General features: G+C 43.5%; 1 protein-coding gene across 2 annotated transcripts; it reads left to right on the forward strand.

Moving 5' to 3' along the window:
* Window positions 1-4,259: 4,259 nt before the first annotated feature.
* On the forward strand, window positions 4,260-6,492 carry LOC121740895 (protein SOSEKI 5-like). Of its 2 annotated transcripts, XM_042133545.1 has the most exons (4): window positions 4,260-4,445; window positions 4,527-4,596; window positions 4,668-5,285; window positions 6,317-6,492. In XM_042133545.1, exons 1-4 carry the CDS (start codon window positions 4,310-4,312, stop codon window positions 6,345-6,347), a joined length of 855 nt encoding a protein of 284 aa, XP_041989479.1. In that variant the 5' UTR covers window positions 4,260-4,309; the 3' UTR covers window positions 6,348-6,492. The 2 variants fall into 2 exon arrangements, with proteins under 2 accessions (XP_041989479.1, XP_041989478.1); XM_042133544.1 differs by having other exon boundaries at window positions 4,527-5,285.
* Window positions 6,493-15,620: the final 9,128 nt, after the last annotated feature.

The raw sequence follows: 15,620 nt of genomic DNA on the forward strand, positions 1-15,620 counted from the left end.
AGTTTGTGCCAAATGGAGTACTAAATTCACCTAAAATTAAGTTTTATGGAGTAAGATCAATATCCGTGAAGAAATGAAGAAATGATGACTCCCGGTTATAGTTATAAAAAAAATACTCCGTCCATCCAGCAATAGTAGTCCCATTTCTAAAGGGCACGGGTTTTAAGAAAGTCGTAAAGTGTGTAATAAATAGTGTGTGATAGTGGAATTTGTGACCCACCTCAATTATGTTAAAAGTTTTGCTTCCATGCTGGACGTTTAATTGCATAGTGAATAAGCTGCAATTTTTTTTATTCATTGCTAGACATTTCAATGTCATTAATAAGAATGACATTTTTAATTTCCTGTTTTCAACATATTCATGGACATAAATTAAAAACTGAATTTAAACAGAACACTCAACTTAAACAGAATGCATTCAATTACTAATTCATCAAATTAAGTTCAAATCTGCTCAAAATACAAAGGAGAATTGAAAATTTCAAATTTCCATCTACAAAGAGGGACATTTGAACTCCAAAAAGTACAACACCAAATCTGCTATAAATACATCACCTACATTTATTTAAGACATCTCCTACCAACCTCAAATCTGAAAATCTCCCAAAAAAACTCCCAACACTTGTGTAAATTTAAATCCCTCAGAAAAATTTCATCCTAGGGATGGATAATGGGCAGAGGTAAACCCTACACTTGAGCAGCAGCATCAAGAACAATGTGGTGCAGTTTCTACTCAAGCACAACCATGATGGAGTGCTCGCAAGAGGGGCTGTAATGGAGGCAGCAGACACATTTAGCATCAGTAGGAAGACAGTATACAGGCTATGGAAGGCAGCCAAGGAGCAGATGCAAAGGGGGGGAACCTGCGATCATGGAAGGAAAGATTAGAGGCTACCATCATGTTGACAGATTAGATCTTGATGAAGAAAAGGTTAGAAACTTATCTACTCTTGAATGATCTTCCCTGAGAAAAAATGGCAGTAAAATTGAATGTGAGCAAGAGCACATTAGGTCAGTGGGTGAAGCAAGGTAACGGTCACATACAAATGCAATCAAACCTGCCCTCACCAATATGAATAAGGTAGCAAGAGCTAGATGGAGTCTTAGTCAACTTCAGCCACAGATTACTCAAGGTAGAGTTCAATATCAAAACATGCACAATGTAGTGCATATAGATGAAAAATGGTTCTATATGACCAAGGTATCAGACAGGTACTACCTCTTGCCAGATGAGGATGAGCCATATAGGTCATGCAAATGCAAGAGATACATCATCAAAGTGATGTTTATGTGTGCTGTCAGTAGACCACAGTTTGGAATGGATGGGCAGGCAACTTATGATGGTAAGGTGGGAATATTTCCCTTTACTGAAGTACTGCCAGCACAGAGGAAGTCAAAGAACAGGGCTAGAGGGACCATGGAAACCAAAGCAATCAATTCAGTCACAAAGGCAGTGATGAGGGACTGCCTTATCAACAAGATATGCAACTTTTTTCATTCTATCAGATCTTAATAACTCAATAAAGATCATCATGTAGCTATGTTATTCTTCTTTATGCCAGATTATACCTGCAATTAAGGCCAAGTGGCCTGTTTGGGCAAGTAAAGACATTTACATTCAGCAAGATAATGCAACCCCACACATAACTGCCATGGATGCAGATTTTCAGGTTGTTGCCAATTCAGATGGATTTAAAATCAAACTGATTTGTCAACCACCTAATTCCCCTGACTCTAACATCTTAGACCTGGGCTTTTTTTTAGAGCAATTCAGTCACTGCAGCATGAGAAACCATGCAAGACTGTGGATGAACTTGTGGGGAATGTGTGTAGCTCATTTGCAGAGCTATCACCACAAACTCTCAACATAGTTTTCCTAAGCTTGCAGTGCCTCACTGAAATCCTACAGTGCAGAGGTGGAAATGGCTACGAAGTTCCACACATCAACAAGGATATACTACAAAAAACTGTGGGACTCCCCAATGTGTTGGAAGTGGAGGAGAATGTTGTGAGAGATGTGCTGCACTACTTACAAATGCCAGAGAACAATGGTGGGTCAATGTATGATATTGGCCCTCTGTCAAATGCATTTGGTTTCTAGGTCAGCCAAAGTGATGTTTATGGAATAGGGTGGTCTGATCTTTTTGGTGTGTTGGTCAGGCCATAGTGTTTATGGAATAGGGTAGTCTGATTTTTTTGGTGTGTTGGTCAGCCCCTATTATTTTTTGGGTTAGGGTCTGATGTTTTTATTTTTTTAGTGTATAGACATAGTGCAAACCTAATGTAATGCACATATTCAGGATAATGATATAAGACCTTCAGAAAAATTTCATCATAGGGCATGGACACAAGCCTCCAAACCAGATAAAGGGGTGGCTTTTACACATAATATATGCAGCACAAACAAACCCCCTCAACACAACAACAACCAACAACAAATTCCACCATGTATATCAGCAATACACCATCACAAAAGCACCTAAGAAAAATTTCAGCATAGGACAGTGTCAAAAGCCTCCAAACCAGATCAAGGGGTGGCTTTTCACATATAATAAGCACCACAAACATACCCCATCAACACAGCAGCAACCAACAACAAATTCCAGCAAGGATATCAACAATTCACCATCATGAAAGCACCTCAGAAAAATTTCATCATAGGGCATTGTGAAAAGCCTCCAAACTAGATCAAGGGGTGGCTATTTCACATAAGATAAGCACCACAAACATACCCCATCAGCACAGCAGCAACCAACCACAAATTCCAGCAAGAATATCAACAATTCACCATCATGAAAGCACCTCAGCAAAATTTCATCATAGGGCAGTGTGAAAAGCCTCCAAACCAGATCAAGGGGCGACCATTTCACATAAAATAAGCACCACAAACATACCCATCAGCACAGCAGCAACCAACAACAAATTCCAGCATGTCCATCAACAATTCACCATATAGCAGTAGATTAATCGGCCAAACATCACAAATTTCATCATGTAGTAGTAGATTAAACCTCCTAACTCAAATTGGGGGTGGCTTAATCAAAACACAATCACCACAGTATATTAGAATGCACAAATTCCATTAACATAATCGGTAAAACATCACAAATTTCATCATATAGGGCAAGATTAAACCTCCTAACCCAAAATGGGGGTGGCTAAATCAACATAACAAAATAACCTTATGGAAACCCCTAAATACAGACCAAGCCAGAATCTCCAAACCCTAGATAGGGGGTGATTCTTACACAACTCACAATATTAGATGAGATCTTTCATGCCGGGCAAGAGAATCGGGAGGATCTCCTTGAACCACTCATCTTCCTCAACAGGACGCCTCCGCCTCTTCACTCGTGGAGTTTCACGGACCACAGTGGAGTCAGGACTTTCATAACCCGACGTATCAGGGACAATAAGCTCAGATTCGAGCATGGTCTCCGGCGTGTCAGGAATCATGGTGGAACCAGTCACCATCGACGGCATAGCTTCCAGATCTGGCGTTTCGAGGAACATAGAGGGCTGAGAATCGGTCCAGGAAGGGACTTCGACCATCGGAGTTTCACGAACTACGGTGGACATCGAATCACCCGCCTCCCACGAGTATGTGGGGATAGGAGAAAGGTGGGTTGCAATAGGAGTCAAGATTGACCCCTCCGACGTGTCGAAGGTCCACTCCGGCATCGGATTCGAACGAGGCCAACGTGGAAGTTGAATACGATTTCCGGCCGAATCTAACCCATAGATGGGGGGATAGGGTTTCAGAGGGTACATTATCCATATACGGTCGAGTGGGGAAGAGGAAGAGGCGGCGATTGGGAGGAGGAAGAGGAGGCGGCGTGAATTAGGGTTTCTACGAAGGAAGAGGATGGCGAGAGAGTGAGACCGAGAGTGAGAGAGAATGAGGGTGAGAGAGTGAGACCGAGAGAGTGAGAGAGTGAAATTAAAGTGGGGTGGGGGTGTTTTTTAATGGCGATTGAGTAAATAAGTGAGAAGGGGGAGGGTAATTAAATTGTTCAAATATGGTAAGTAGAACCGGGACTCCTATTCTCGGACGTCCCAAAATGGAAAAACGGGACTGCTATTGCTGGACGGAGGGAATACTATGAAAAAAGAAAATGAGATGAAATATTTTGTGTGGAACAGAATGGAGCCAAACATGTACTGAATTCAATAAAACTATACGCTAGCCGCATTATATTGTTATGTATATTTATAATGGTGAGTGTTGTCTTGTAGGCTTTGTCTCCCTCCCTCCAGCATCCAGACTTGAATATCGTATGAATGACCTCTCAACTCTGTGTCATCAAATATGTTAGGATCACCACAACCTCAACTCAAAAGTGTGCTTGTGCCTGTGTTGTATTATCTGTCGAGGAATGGACAGCTCGACCACCCCCATTTCATGGAGGTTCCCCTCTCCTCTCCCCGCGGCCTTTTCCTCAAAGGTACCTCTACCTCTACCTCTACCTCTACTTGTACCCTCTTTCATTATCAATCGTCATACAAACTCTGTATTTTACTTCCAGATGTGATCAACCGCTTGAATGCACTTCGCGGCAATGGAATGGCCTTCATGTATTCCTGGTCTTCCAAAAGGTGACTACCATTATTCCTATTTACTCTTTTCTTCTTATTTTACATTTTATACATATGAATTACTTAATTAGGAGCTACAAAAATGGCTTTGTATGGCACGATTTGTCGGAGGATGATCTCATCATTCCGGCGCACGGCCACGACTACATTCTCAAAGGTTCCGCATTTCTCAACCCAACATCCGCTCAAGATTACAGTCGCCGCCGCAACCAATCCTGTAGCTCCATCGACTTCGACTCCAAATCAGCCGACGTCTCAACACAGACAGAGGACAACCGCCGTGGCTCTCAGCCGGACAGGCTCAGCGACTCCAAGGAGCTCGAGATCGAGATCTCCCCACCGCCGTCCGATTCGAGGCCCGAGACGCTGGGCACATTGTTGAAAGCCGATGGACAGGTTAGGCTGCGGCCCGAGACGGCGAGCCATCGGCATCATCACTTCCAGCGGTGCCGATCGTCAATGGTGCTGATGCAGTTGATCTCGTGCGGTTCGATGCCGTTCAGGGACTGTGGGACAGGGAGCGACCAGGGGATGGTCGGCCGGCCGCGCAAGTTGATGGCGCCACGTGGCACGGGAGGCAAACTGGGTCTGGAAGAGAAGGAGTATTTCAGCGGCAGCATAGTGGAGACAAACAAACGGGAATTTCCTGCTCTCAAACGATCTTCTTCTTACAATGCAGACCGGTGGCGGTGAGTGACTTCCTTGGTTTTGGTCGCTGCAACATTTCCAAGTAAATGAAAATTAAATAAAATAGTTCCAGGATATAATCTAGAATTGATATTGAATCTCATGAACCAAACACATTACATATTTAATCTCGAGATACAATCTTACAAACCGAACACTCCCTAGAATATGTTAATTGCTAATGATAATCCTACGTCGTGTCGTTTGGTTTCTTACTTGCTATGTACCTGAGCTGTGTGCTGTAATATCACGAGATGCTTTTTGCTGTTTTTGATTCTCACATTTTAATTTCTACCCCAGTTTTGTCTATTTCAGTTTCATGTTTATATTTGCATTATTTTGCTATAAGGGAATTAAAGATTTAAGAGTTTTAATTGTCGTTTACTCCATTTTATATAATTATACAATCACTGTAAAACTTTCTTTGAGTAAAAGTCATAGGAGTATACTGTTAAGTGCTAAGGGTAAAAAGGCTTGAAAACTAATCTACATATGAACACGCTTTCTTTTGATATGATATGTCAGCTAAACTTAAATTAATGATTATATAATGGTATTGATATTACTCACCGCTGTAAATTACTCTCTTTGTCTGTTATTAGAAGTCTCATCACGAATTTTAAGAAATATTAATAATAGTAGATGAAAAAAATTAGTGTAATATGAGTCTCACTTGTTTGAGAGTAATGGATAGATATTCACATTTTTTCAGTTTGTTCTATATAAAATATCTCATTTATGAATTTGCCATTTATCTCTTATTATATACTCCACCATCCTAACTTAGTTAGTCATTTCTCTTTCTAACAAAAAAATAAAACATCTAATCACTTTTACTTTATTACTCTCTTTTTATTTTTGTATTTTAACTCACAGCAAACTGCCAAACTCCATCTAAAATCTCTTTTCATTTATTGAGAGCAATAATTTATGTAGAGAATCTTGTGTGATAGTTGGCTTGAACTGTCCGATTGAAAGTAAATTTCTAAAATTTGAAAATTGTGTACAATTGAGTTGATCTGCTACGTTGCAGGTCCCTAAATTTGGAAGTTGCAGAGAAATAGATGGAAAAGCTGAAAACGAAATGCTTACCTATTAAAACAAAGGCACACTCATCAACCAAAAGAGAAGGCAGTGTTAGTACTACTGATGGTTAGGCCATCCACAACGCTGTTCCTATACCGTTCCTAAACCGTTCCTTAAACTACTATTTGCGGGCCCCACTGTACTTTTTTACTTCATTCCTTAACTAAGGAACGGAACCTGCAGCCCTCCGTTCCTTAACCGTTCATTAACCGTTCCTTAAATTACTATTCATTCAATTTCATTTTTTATTTTTATTTCCAACTCAATTCAATTAAAACAAACACACTTTAATAAAATTAAAATAACATTACAACTTAAAATTAAAAAAAATAGAAAAAGACATAATTAAAATCCTAAAAAAATAAAAATTGACATAATTTAAAATACAATTTTATAGAGACAACCAAGAATAAGTTTGTCCCACATCGAAAGTGGAACATAAAACATTCAAGGATGTCTCTATAAAATAGAGACAACCAAGAATGAGTTTGTCCCACATCGAAAGTGGAACATAAAACATTCAAGGTTGTCTCTATAAAATAGAGATAACCAAGAATAAGTTTGTCCCACATTGAAAGTGGAACATGAAACATTCAAGGATGTCTCTATAAAAGAGAGACAACCAAGAAAGAGTTTTTCCCACATCGAAAGTGGAACATAAAACATTCAAGGATGTCTCTATAAAATAGAGATAATCAAGAATGAGTTTGTCCCACATCGAAAGTGGAACATAAAACATTCAAGGATGTCTCTATTTTATAGAGACAACCAAGAATGAGTTTGTCCCACATCGAAAGTGGAACATAAAACATTCAAGGTTGTCTCTATAAAATAGAGATAACCAAGAATGAGTTTGTCCCACATCGAAAGTGGAACATGAAACATTCAGGGATGTCTCTATAAAAGAGAGACAACCAAGAATGAGTTTTTCTCACATCGAAAGTGGAACATAAAACATTCATGGATGTCTCTATAAAATAGAGATAATCAAGAATGAGTTTGTCCCACATCGAAAGTGGAACATAAAATATTCAAGGATGTCTCTATAAAATAGAGACAACCAAGATGAGTTTGTCCCACATCGAAAGTGGAACAAAAAACATTCAAGGATGTCTCTATAAAAGAGAGACAACCAAGAATGGGTTTCATAAATTCGCAAGCCCATCAAATATATATGGGCTAATACGAATTTCTAGTATTCATTCATTTGTAAAAATTGTTTTTAAATATAAAAAACAATTTTTATAAATAAAAATATATTTTTTTATTAAATTTGATTTTTAAAAAAAAATCGAATTATTGCGTCACCGTGACGACGCCCACTCGCGGGGCAGCGAGTGGGCGTCACGCGTCGAATGGGAGGCCGCCACATCGCCTCGGCGCGTGACGGAACGTGTCGTGCCGCGTCTCGCGGGAACGGCACCCGGCACGGCACCGGCACGGAATGGCAACGACACGGGCGGCTGCAACGCGTGCCGCCCCGGTTCCGTTCCTCCGGAACGAAATAAGGCACCGCAACGGCACGCGTTGCGGATGCTCTTATGCCTAACAATAAGGTAGGTAGTAAAATTTGGCAAATTTTTTATTGCGGTAATTAATTTGTCATTTTCCATATTCACCACCAGATTCTATTTTTGTATTTTACGCGCTACGTTAAGAGCACCCGCAACGCGGGCCGCCGGCGTTCCGCGGGCCGTTCCGCCGGAACGACTTCGCAGCGGAACGCGTTGCGGTGCATGGTGTCGTCGAGGAGCCGTTCCCAAGCCGTGCCGGGTGCCGACGGCACGACCCGCGGCACGGTCCTGCCGCCACGCGCTTCGGCGACGTGGCTCCCCCCGCGTCGTGCTTGTCGCCCACTCGCCGGCCCGCGAGTGGGCGACGTCACGTGCTGACGTAATAATTATTTTTTTAAAAAATCAATTTTATAAAAAAAAATTATATTTAACGGTATTATTACCGTTTTTTTATACCGTTTTTTTATTTTTTTATTTTTATTTTTATTTTCTTATTCTATAAATACTCCTAATTCATCATCATTTCACACACAACTAAACATCTATTCTTCCTAAATCAACTTCATTTCCTCTCCAATTTTCATATTCAATCTCTTCACAAAATGTCCGGCGACTGCAATTACGGCGGTGGCGGCTCCGGTGGGTGGGATCTCAACGCGTTCGGCGATTGGGAGACCATATACAACACACTTGGTGGTTCCGGTTCGTCGACGCCGGGCACCTAGGGGTCAGCGACCCCGGGTGGGTACCAACCACCCACTTTCGATGTGGATGCATACGCTCGACCCTCCGCCTCGCGGCCTTCTCAGGGATTGTCCCAGATTCGGGAGGATATCCCCGTTGAACCCACCTAGGAAGGAGGCCGAGGCGGTGGAAGCTTCAGGGCTGCGTCTGAGGCGGCCAAGGAGGATGAGAAGGAGGAGGAACAGGAGGAGGAACCGGAGGATCTGGGCCGGCATCCGTACAGCAACGAAGAAACAAAGGCGGTGTACAACGCCTGGCTCACCGTCTCGTACGATCCCATCGTCGGGAATCAACAAGCCGCAAAGTGCTTCTAGGAAAAGGTCCGTGATGTCTACCACCAGACTAAGCCGAAAGGGGCCCGGAAGCGCAAATCTACAATGCTCCGTGCTCACTTTGGCCGAGTTGACTTACAGGTCAAAAAATTCTGCGGCATCTACTCGGCCGAAGCGGAGCTTCGGGCGCTGACATTCTGAGGGCGGCTTTGCGCGCCTTCCACCAGGACACCGGTCTATAGTTCAAATTTGTTGATATTTGGCAGCTCGTCAAGGACGAGGAAAGGTGGGCCGGCGGTGTCCGCTCCAGCTTGGGCTCAACCTCAAAGCGCACGAAGCACACGGCGAGCGGCAACTACTCGTCTGGTGACACCGGGAAGGGCAGCGAGGGTGAACCGCAGGTGTTTGCGGGTACGGCCAGCGAATACGGGGGATCCAGCCGTGGGCGCCGTCGGCCGCAAGGGACGAAGGCGGCGAAGGCGGCTAGAGCGAGGAAGGGCCGAGGCGAATCAAGCCAGCCGGCCTCGGGATCGGGCTCGCTGGGAGGCTCGGACACACTTATGGTGGCGTACATGACCGCCACAATGGCGGACACTTCCCGCTTCTCGTACGCCCAATTCGCGGCCTGGTGAACGGAATTGTGCATATGGCAGCACAACTTGGCCTTCCGACTCCCCCTCAACCTCGACCGCCTCCGGAGGATGATTAGCCGGCGGAGTAGTTTTTTTATTTTCCCACGTTTAATTGTGTATTTTTTATTGTGTGTTTTTTATTTATTTAGGATTTTAATTGTGTGTTTTTTATTTTTTTTAAGTTTAAGTTGTAATTTTTTTTAATGTTGTGTGTTTTTTAATAAAGTGTGTTTGTTTTAATTGAATTGGGTTGGAAATAAAAATAAGAAATGAAATTGAATGAATAGTAATTTAAGGAACGGTTAAGGAACGGCTAAGGAACGGGGGGTTGCAGGTTCCGTTCCTTAGTTAAGGAATGGAGTAAAAAAATACAGTGGGGCCCGCAAATAGTAGTTTAAGGAACGGTTCAGGAACGGTATAGGAACAGCGTTGTGGATGGCCTAACAAATTTAATGTAATTATAACATGGCCCCAACATATAGTGAAAGCCATATGATAAATCTAGAGAGAGAAAGAGTGGTGTGAAGAGAATGTTTGTTTGATATTTTCCAGGTTTATGATTGTATGTCTAGCACGGTAACAGTTACTACGTGACAGGCGTTAGTTAGACTTAGGGCATCCACCACGCTGTTTCCCCACCGTTCCTTAATCGTTCCTTAAACTACTATTTGCGGGTCACACTGTACTTTTTAACTTCATTCCTTAACTAAGGAACGGAACCTGCAACCCTCCGTTCATTATCCGTTTCTTAACCGTTCCTTAAATTACTATTCATTCAATTTCATTTTTTATTTTTATTTCCAACTCAATTCAATTAAAACAAACACACTTCATTAAAAAAAACACAACATAAAAAAAATTACAACTTAAAATTCTAAAAAATAAAAAACACACAATTAAAATCCTAAAAAATTAAACGTTGCATAATTTAAAATACAAATTTAAAGAAAATAAAAAAACTACTCCGACGGCGCATCATCCCCCGAAGGCGGTCGAGGTGGAGGGGGAGTCGGAAGGCCAAGTTGTGCTGCCATATGCACAATTCCGTTCCACCAGGCCGCGTATTGGGAGGGCGAGAAGCGGGAAGTGTCCGCCATTGTGGCGGTAATGTACACCGCCATAAGGGTGTTCGAGCCTCCCCCGAGCCCGCCTGGCTTGATTCGCCTCGGCTCTTCCTCGCTATAGCCGCCTTCGCCGCCTTCGTCCCTTGCGGCCGACGGCGCCCACGGCTGGATCCTCCGTCATCGCCGGCCGTACCTGCAAACTCCGAAGGTGCACCCTCTTGTCCGCCGCTGCCCTCACCGGTGTCACCAGACGAGTATTGCTCACTCACCGTGTGCTTCATGCGCTTCGAGGTTGAGCCCGAGCTGGAGCGGACACCGCCGGCCCACAGTTCCTCGTCCTTGACAGCCTGCCAAACATCAACTAATCTGAATTGTTTGCCGGTGTCCTGGTTGTAGACGCGCAAAGCCGCCCTCAGAATGTCGGCTCCCGAAGCTCCGCTTTGGTAGTGCGCCGCTTCGGTCGAGTAGATGCCGCAGAATTTTTGACCTGTTTGTCGACTCGGCCAAAGTGAGAGCGGAGCATTGTATATGTGCGCTTCCGGGAGCCTTTCGGCTTAATCTGGTGGTAGACCTCGGTGACCTTTTCCAGAAGCGCTTGTGGGCTTGTTGATTCCCGACGATGGGATCATACGAGACGGTGATCCAGGCGTTGTACACCGCCATCGTCTCATTGCTGATGTACAGATGCCGGCCTAGATCCTCCTCTTCTTCCTCCTCCTCGCCCGCCTCCTACTCCGCCCTGGAGCTTCCACCGCCTCGGCCTCCTCCCCCTCCTCCTCCTCGCTCGCCTCGGCCTCCTCCCAGACTGGGTTCAACGGGGAAATCCTCCCGAATCTGGGATAATCCCTGCGAATACCGCGGGGCGGAGGGTCGAGCGTATGCATCCACATCGAAAGTGGGTGGGTGGTACCCACCCGGCGTTGCCGAACCCGCCGTGCCCGGCGTCGACGTACTGGAACCACCAAGTATTTTGTACATGGTCCCCCAATCGGTAAACGTGTTGATATCCTACCCGCCGGAGCCGCCACCGCCGGAGTTGCCGTCGCCTTTCATTTTTTGATGAGATGTTAGATGAAAATTGGAGAGGAAATGAAGGTGATTTAGAGCATGAATAACGCTTGGGGCCGGGCCGCATCTCGCGAGTCCCTGCCCGTCCCGCGTGTTGGAGGAAGAGGCGGCACGGCCTAGGCCGGTCCCCGTGCCGCGATCGCGGCCTGGTGCCCGTCCCGCGGCCCGGCCTGGGACGGCGTTATTCGGGAGCCGGGCCGCAACCGAATTTTTTTTTTAAATTCGAATTTTTTTTTATAAATACTACTCCATTTTCATACACATTCAACTTCACATTCAACTTCAAACCTCTTCTTATAATTCCAAAAAATGCCTCCTCGTCAAAGAATATTCGAAGATCAATTGACCCGGGTGTTAGGCGAGGCGCTGCCGGCAATCCAAGAAGAAATGAACAACGAAGTTGAACGCTTCCAAGCTTGGAACTAAGAACAAACCCGGGTACCACGTTCTCGGATGTATATTCACCGGGACAGTGAAGCAACTGCGTTGCGGCTTTTCACGGATTATTTCTCAAGAGATCCGCGATGGAGTGATCAGATGTTCCGTCGCCGGTTCCGGATGCGGAGGCCATTGTTCCTACGCATTGTCAACGCAGTTGTATCTCGTGACATGTATTTCAGCCAAACTACCGATGCTGTGGGCCGGCAAAGTATATCGACGTTGCAGAAATGCACGTCTGCCATTCGTCAACTCGCTTACGAAACTACATCAGATATGTTCGATGAGTATCTCCATGTAAGCGAGCCTACTGGACGGGAGTGTCTCGCGAGATTCTGTCGGCAGTCATCGAAGAATTCAAGGATACGTACTTGAGAAAGCCAACGACCGACGACGTTAGGAAGTTGGTCGACATGCACGAGCAGGTCCACGGCTTCCCGGGGATGCTTGGAAGCATCGACTGTATGCACTGGCAGTGGAAGAATTGTCCAACGGCTTGGAGAGGACAATACACTAGCGGGCACAAGGGCACACATCCGACGATTATCTTGGAGGTCGTTGCCGACCAACGATTGTGGATCTGGCATGCCTACTTTGGTGTCGCGGGGTCCAACAACGACCTCAATGTGTTGAACGAGTCTCCATTGTTCAACGACTTGTGTGCCGGGCGAGCACCGAACATAGAGTTCACGGCCAACCAACGTCGGTATAGTATGGGGTACTATCTGGCAGACGGGATCTACCCTCGATGGCTCGTGTTCGTGAAGACTATCACAGCTCCGACAACCGATCAGAGGGAAATGTTTGACCGAAGGCAAGAGGTGGCTCGAAAAGATGTCGAGCGTGCATTCGGAGTCCTCCAAGCCCAGTGGGCTATCGTGAAAGGAGCGACCCGTGGTTGCCAGCGGTCACACATCGCCGACATCATGTGTGCATGTATCATAATGCATAACTTGATCGTTGAGGACGAGCAAGATAACGTCACATCGTGGAGCGATGATCCGCTCGCCAGCACCGAGAGTGACTACGTTGTCACCGAGCCGCCCGTGCGGGGCGTTCCTCCCGACATCCGCAATGTCATGGCCCGTTCAGCTGCGATACGCCAAGAGGAACAACACACTCGCCTCCAAGCCGATCTAATCGAAGAAATTTTGACTCGCACCAACGTTTTCCAGCATGACGTTATGTTTTTATGTATTTTATTTTCAGTTTTAAAATTTATATGTTGTAATTTTGCAGTATTCGGCGAAATTAAATTTTTCGTGTTATAAATTTCCCGCGTTTTTTATTTTATGTTTAAAATAGGTTGGAGTTGTGAATAGTGTCATTTATTAGTTGCGGCCTGCAGGGTTAGAGGCTTCTCAGGCCGGGCCGCAACTGTAGAGGAATGATGACGTGGAGGGGACTTGGGGCAGGAACTTGGGATGGGGTTATTTATGCTCTTAGGAAGAATAGATGTGTAGTTGTGTGTGAAATGAGGATGAATTAGGAGTATTTATAGAGTAAAAAAATAAAAATAATATTAAAAAAAAAAAGAAAAAATGGTAAAAATTAAACGGTCATATTACCGTTAAAATTTTTTTTTTATAAAATCGAATTTAAAAAAAAAGGATTTATTGCGTCAGCACGTGACGACGCCCAGTCGCGGGCCGGCGAGTGGGCGTCACGCACGACATAGGGGTGAGCCACGTCGCCGAAGCGCGTGGCGGCACAGGCCGTGCCGCGTCTCGCGACGACGGCACCCGCGACAGCATGGGCACGACACGGCGACGGAACGCACCCCGCAACGCTTCGAGCGCCGGTTTCGTTCCGCCGGCACGAAACGCGAAACGTCGGCAGCCCGCGTTGCATGTGCTCTTAAAGCATTCACAATGGCTGGGCCGATCTGTAGGCCTTGAGATCGGCTCTTATCGGTCAACCATTGCGGAAGAAGGGCTTAAGAACAGTCATTGGCTTCTCTTTCCCTTTTGGCCGTATATCGGCAGGGACGGAACCAGAAAGCTTATGTAGTCGGGGCTAAATTTTTTAAAAAATATAATAGCATTGTATATATAAAATAATATTTATTAAAACTATTTCCTCAGTCAACTAATGTCCATATTTGTCATTTTAGTCCTTCCACAAAATAATATCCATATTTACGTTTTCCATTTTGGTAATAGATTCACCTTTTACAAACTCATTGCACTCATATTCTATCATAAAACTAAAATATAAAGTGAGACTCGTATTCTATTAATTTTTTCAATCTAACTTCTTTCACATTCCTTAAAACCAGCATCGAGTCAATGTGGGATTTTAATTGATGGACGGGGGAGTATATATATGTATATGATCATTTTTTAATGGAATTAAAATTCAAATCACACTAAAAAAATATTGGAATTAAGTTTCAAAAAATTACTAATATTTTCAATAAAATTCAAAAACATGTTATCATAATATAAAAAAAATACTACAAATGATGCTACATATAAAAAATCAATACCCTCCTTTTTTTAATACACGTATAGAAGTTCACTGAATAAGAATTTTTGTAAAACATTAAATATAACTATTTATTTTAACTCTTTTTAATATATAATGATATACTACTAGGAGTGGAGTAGTATTTAAATCCAATTTAACATTTACTGCAACAATATCTCGCACACAATTCTAAATCTCAATTTAAAAGAATAATTAATGCTCAAGTCCCACTGCTTATAAGTCTTCTTCTCCAAAACTCTCTCTCTCTACTTCTCAATCTCACATACCAGCGAGAAAACATCTAGGCGGACAACGGCCATAAGTGAGGGGTTACTGGGTCCGGCTCCGGCCAAGCCCCCACTGGAGCGGTGTCTTGGCCTGAGCTAGGTCCGTCCCTGTATATCGGCCTTGGCCTATGAGTGATGGCCGATGATATGCCTTCCTTTGTGGAAGAAGGGCCGACCGGCCATTACACATATCTTTTTTATTTTTTATTCCATAATTTCTATAATATAAATACTTCATAATATTTTTATTTAAATTTGCATCTCGTTGTATAATTTTTTCAATATTGTAATACAGTGAAGATTTGTGTATTAATATTTTTGCATATAAGTTTATTTAATTTGGTAACATATTAAATATAAAAGTGCAAAAAAAAATTAAAATAGAATAGTGATGATGTGAGATAAAATGGAAGTGGGATAGGCTATTTGAAAGGATCCTTCTATTGCAGGGAGATATGCTCTTAGGTAAAATGTTGACGTGGAATGGAAGGGCACTCCATTGTGAATGTTGTTAACAATAGTTGCATGTTGTTTAATTGTAGTATTGATTTGTTAATTTGTACTCAGTCACAATTTAATTCTATTTCGTATTGAACGTAATTAATTTGAAATAAGTTGCCAATATTTATCAAGCGTAATTTTACAATTTAAATGGTGGACTATCATCATAAAATAAATAGTACTACTACTAATTTATCCTGGTACTATCACTAAATTCCAGAGGGCCCTTCCATTGTGAATGTTTTTAACAATAGTTGCACAT

The sequence above is a fragment of the Salvia splendens genome, chromosome 7, assembly GCF_004379255.2.
Source record: "Salvia splendens isolate huo1 chromosome 7, SspV2, whole genome shotgun sequence".
Classification (NCBI taxonomy): Eukaryota; Viridiplantae; Streptophyta; class Magnoliopsida; order Lamiales; family Lamiaceae; genus Salvia; species Salvia splendens.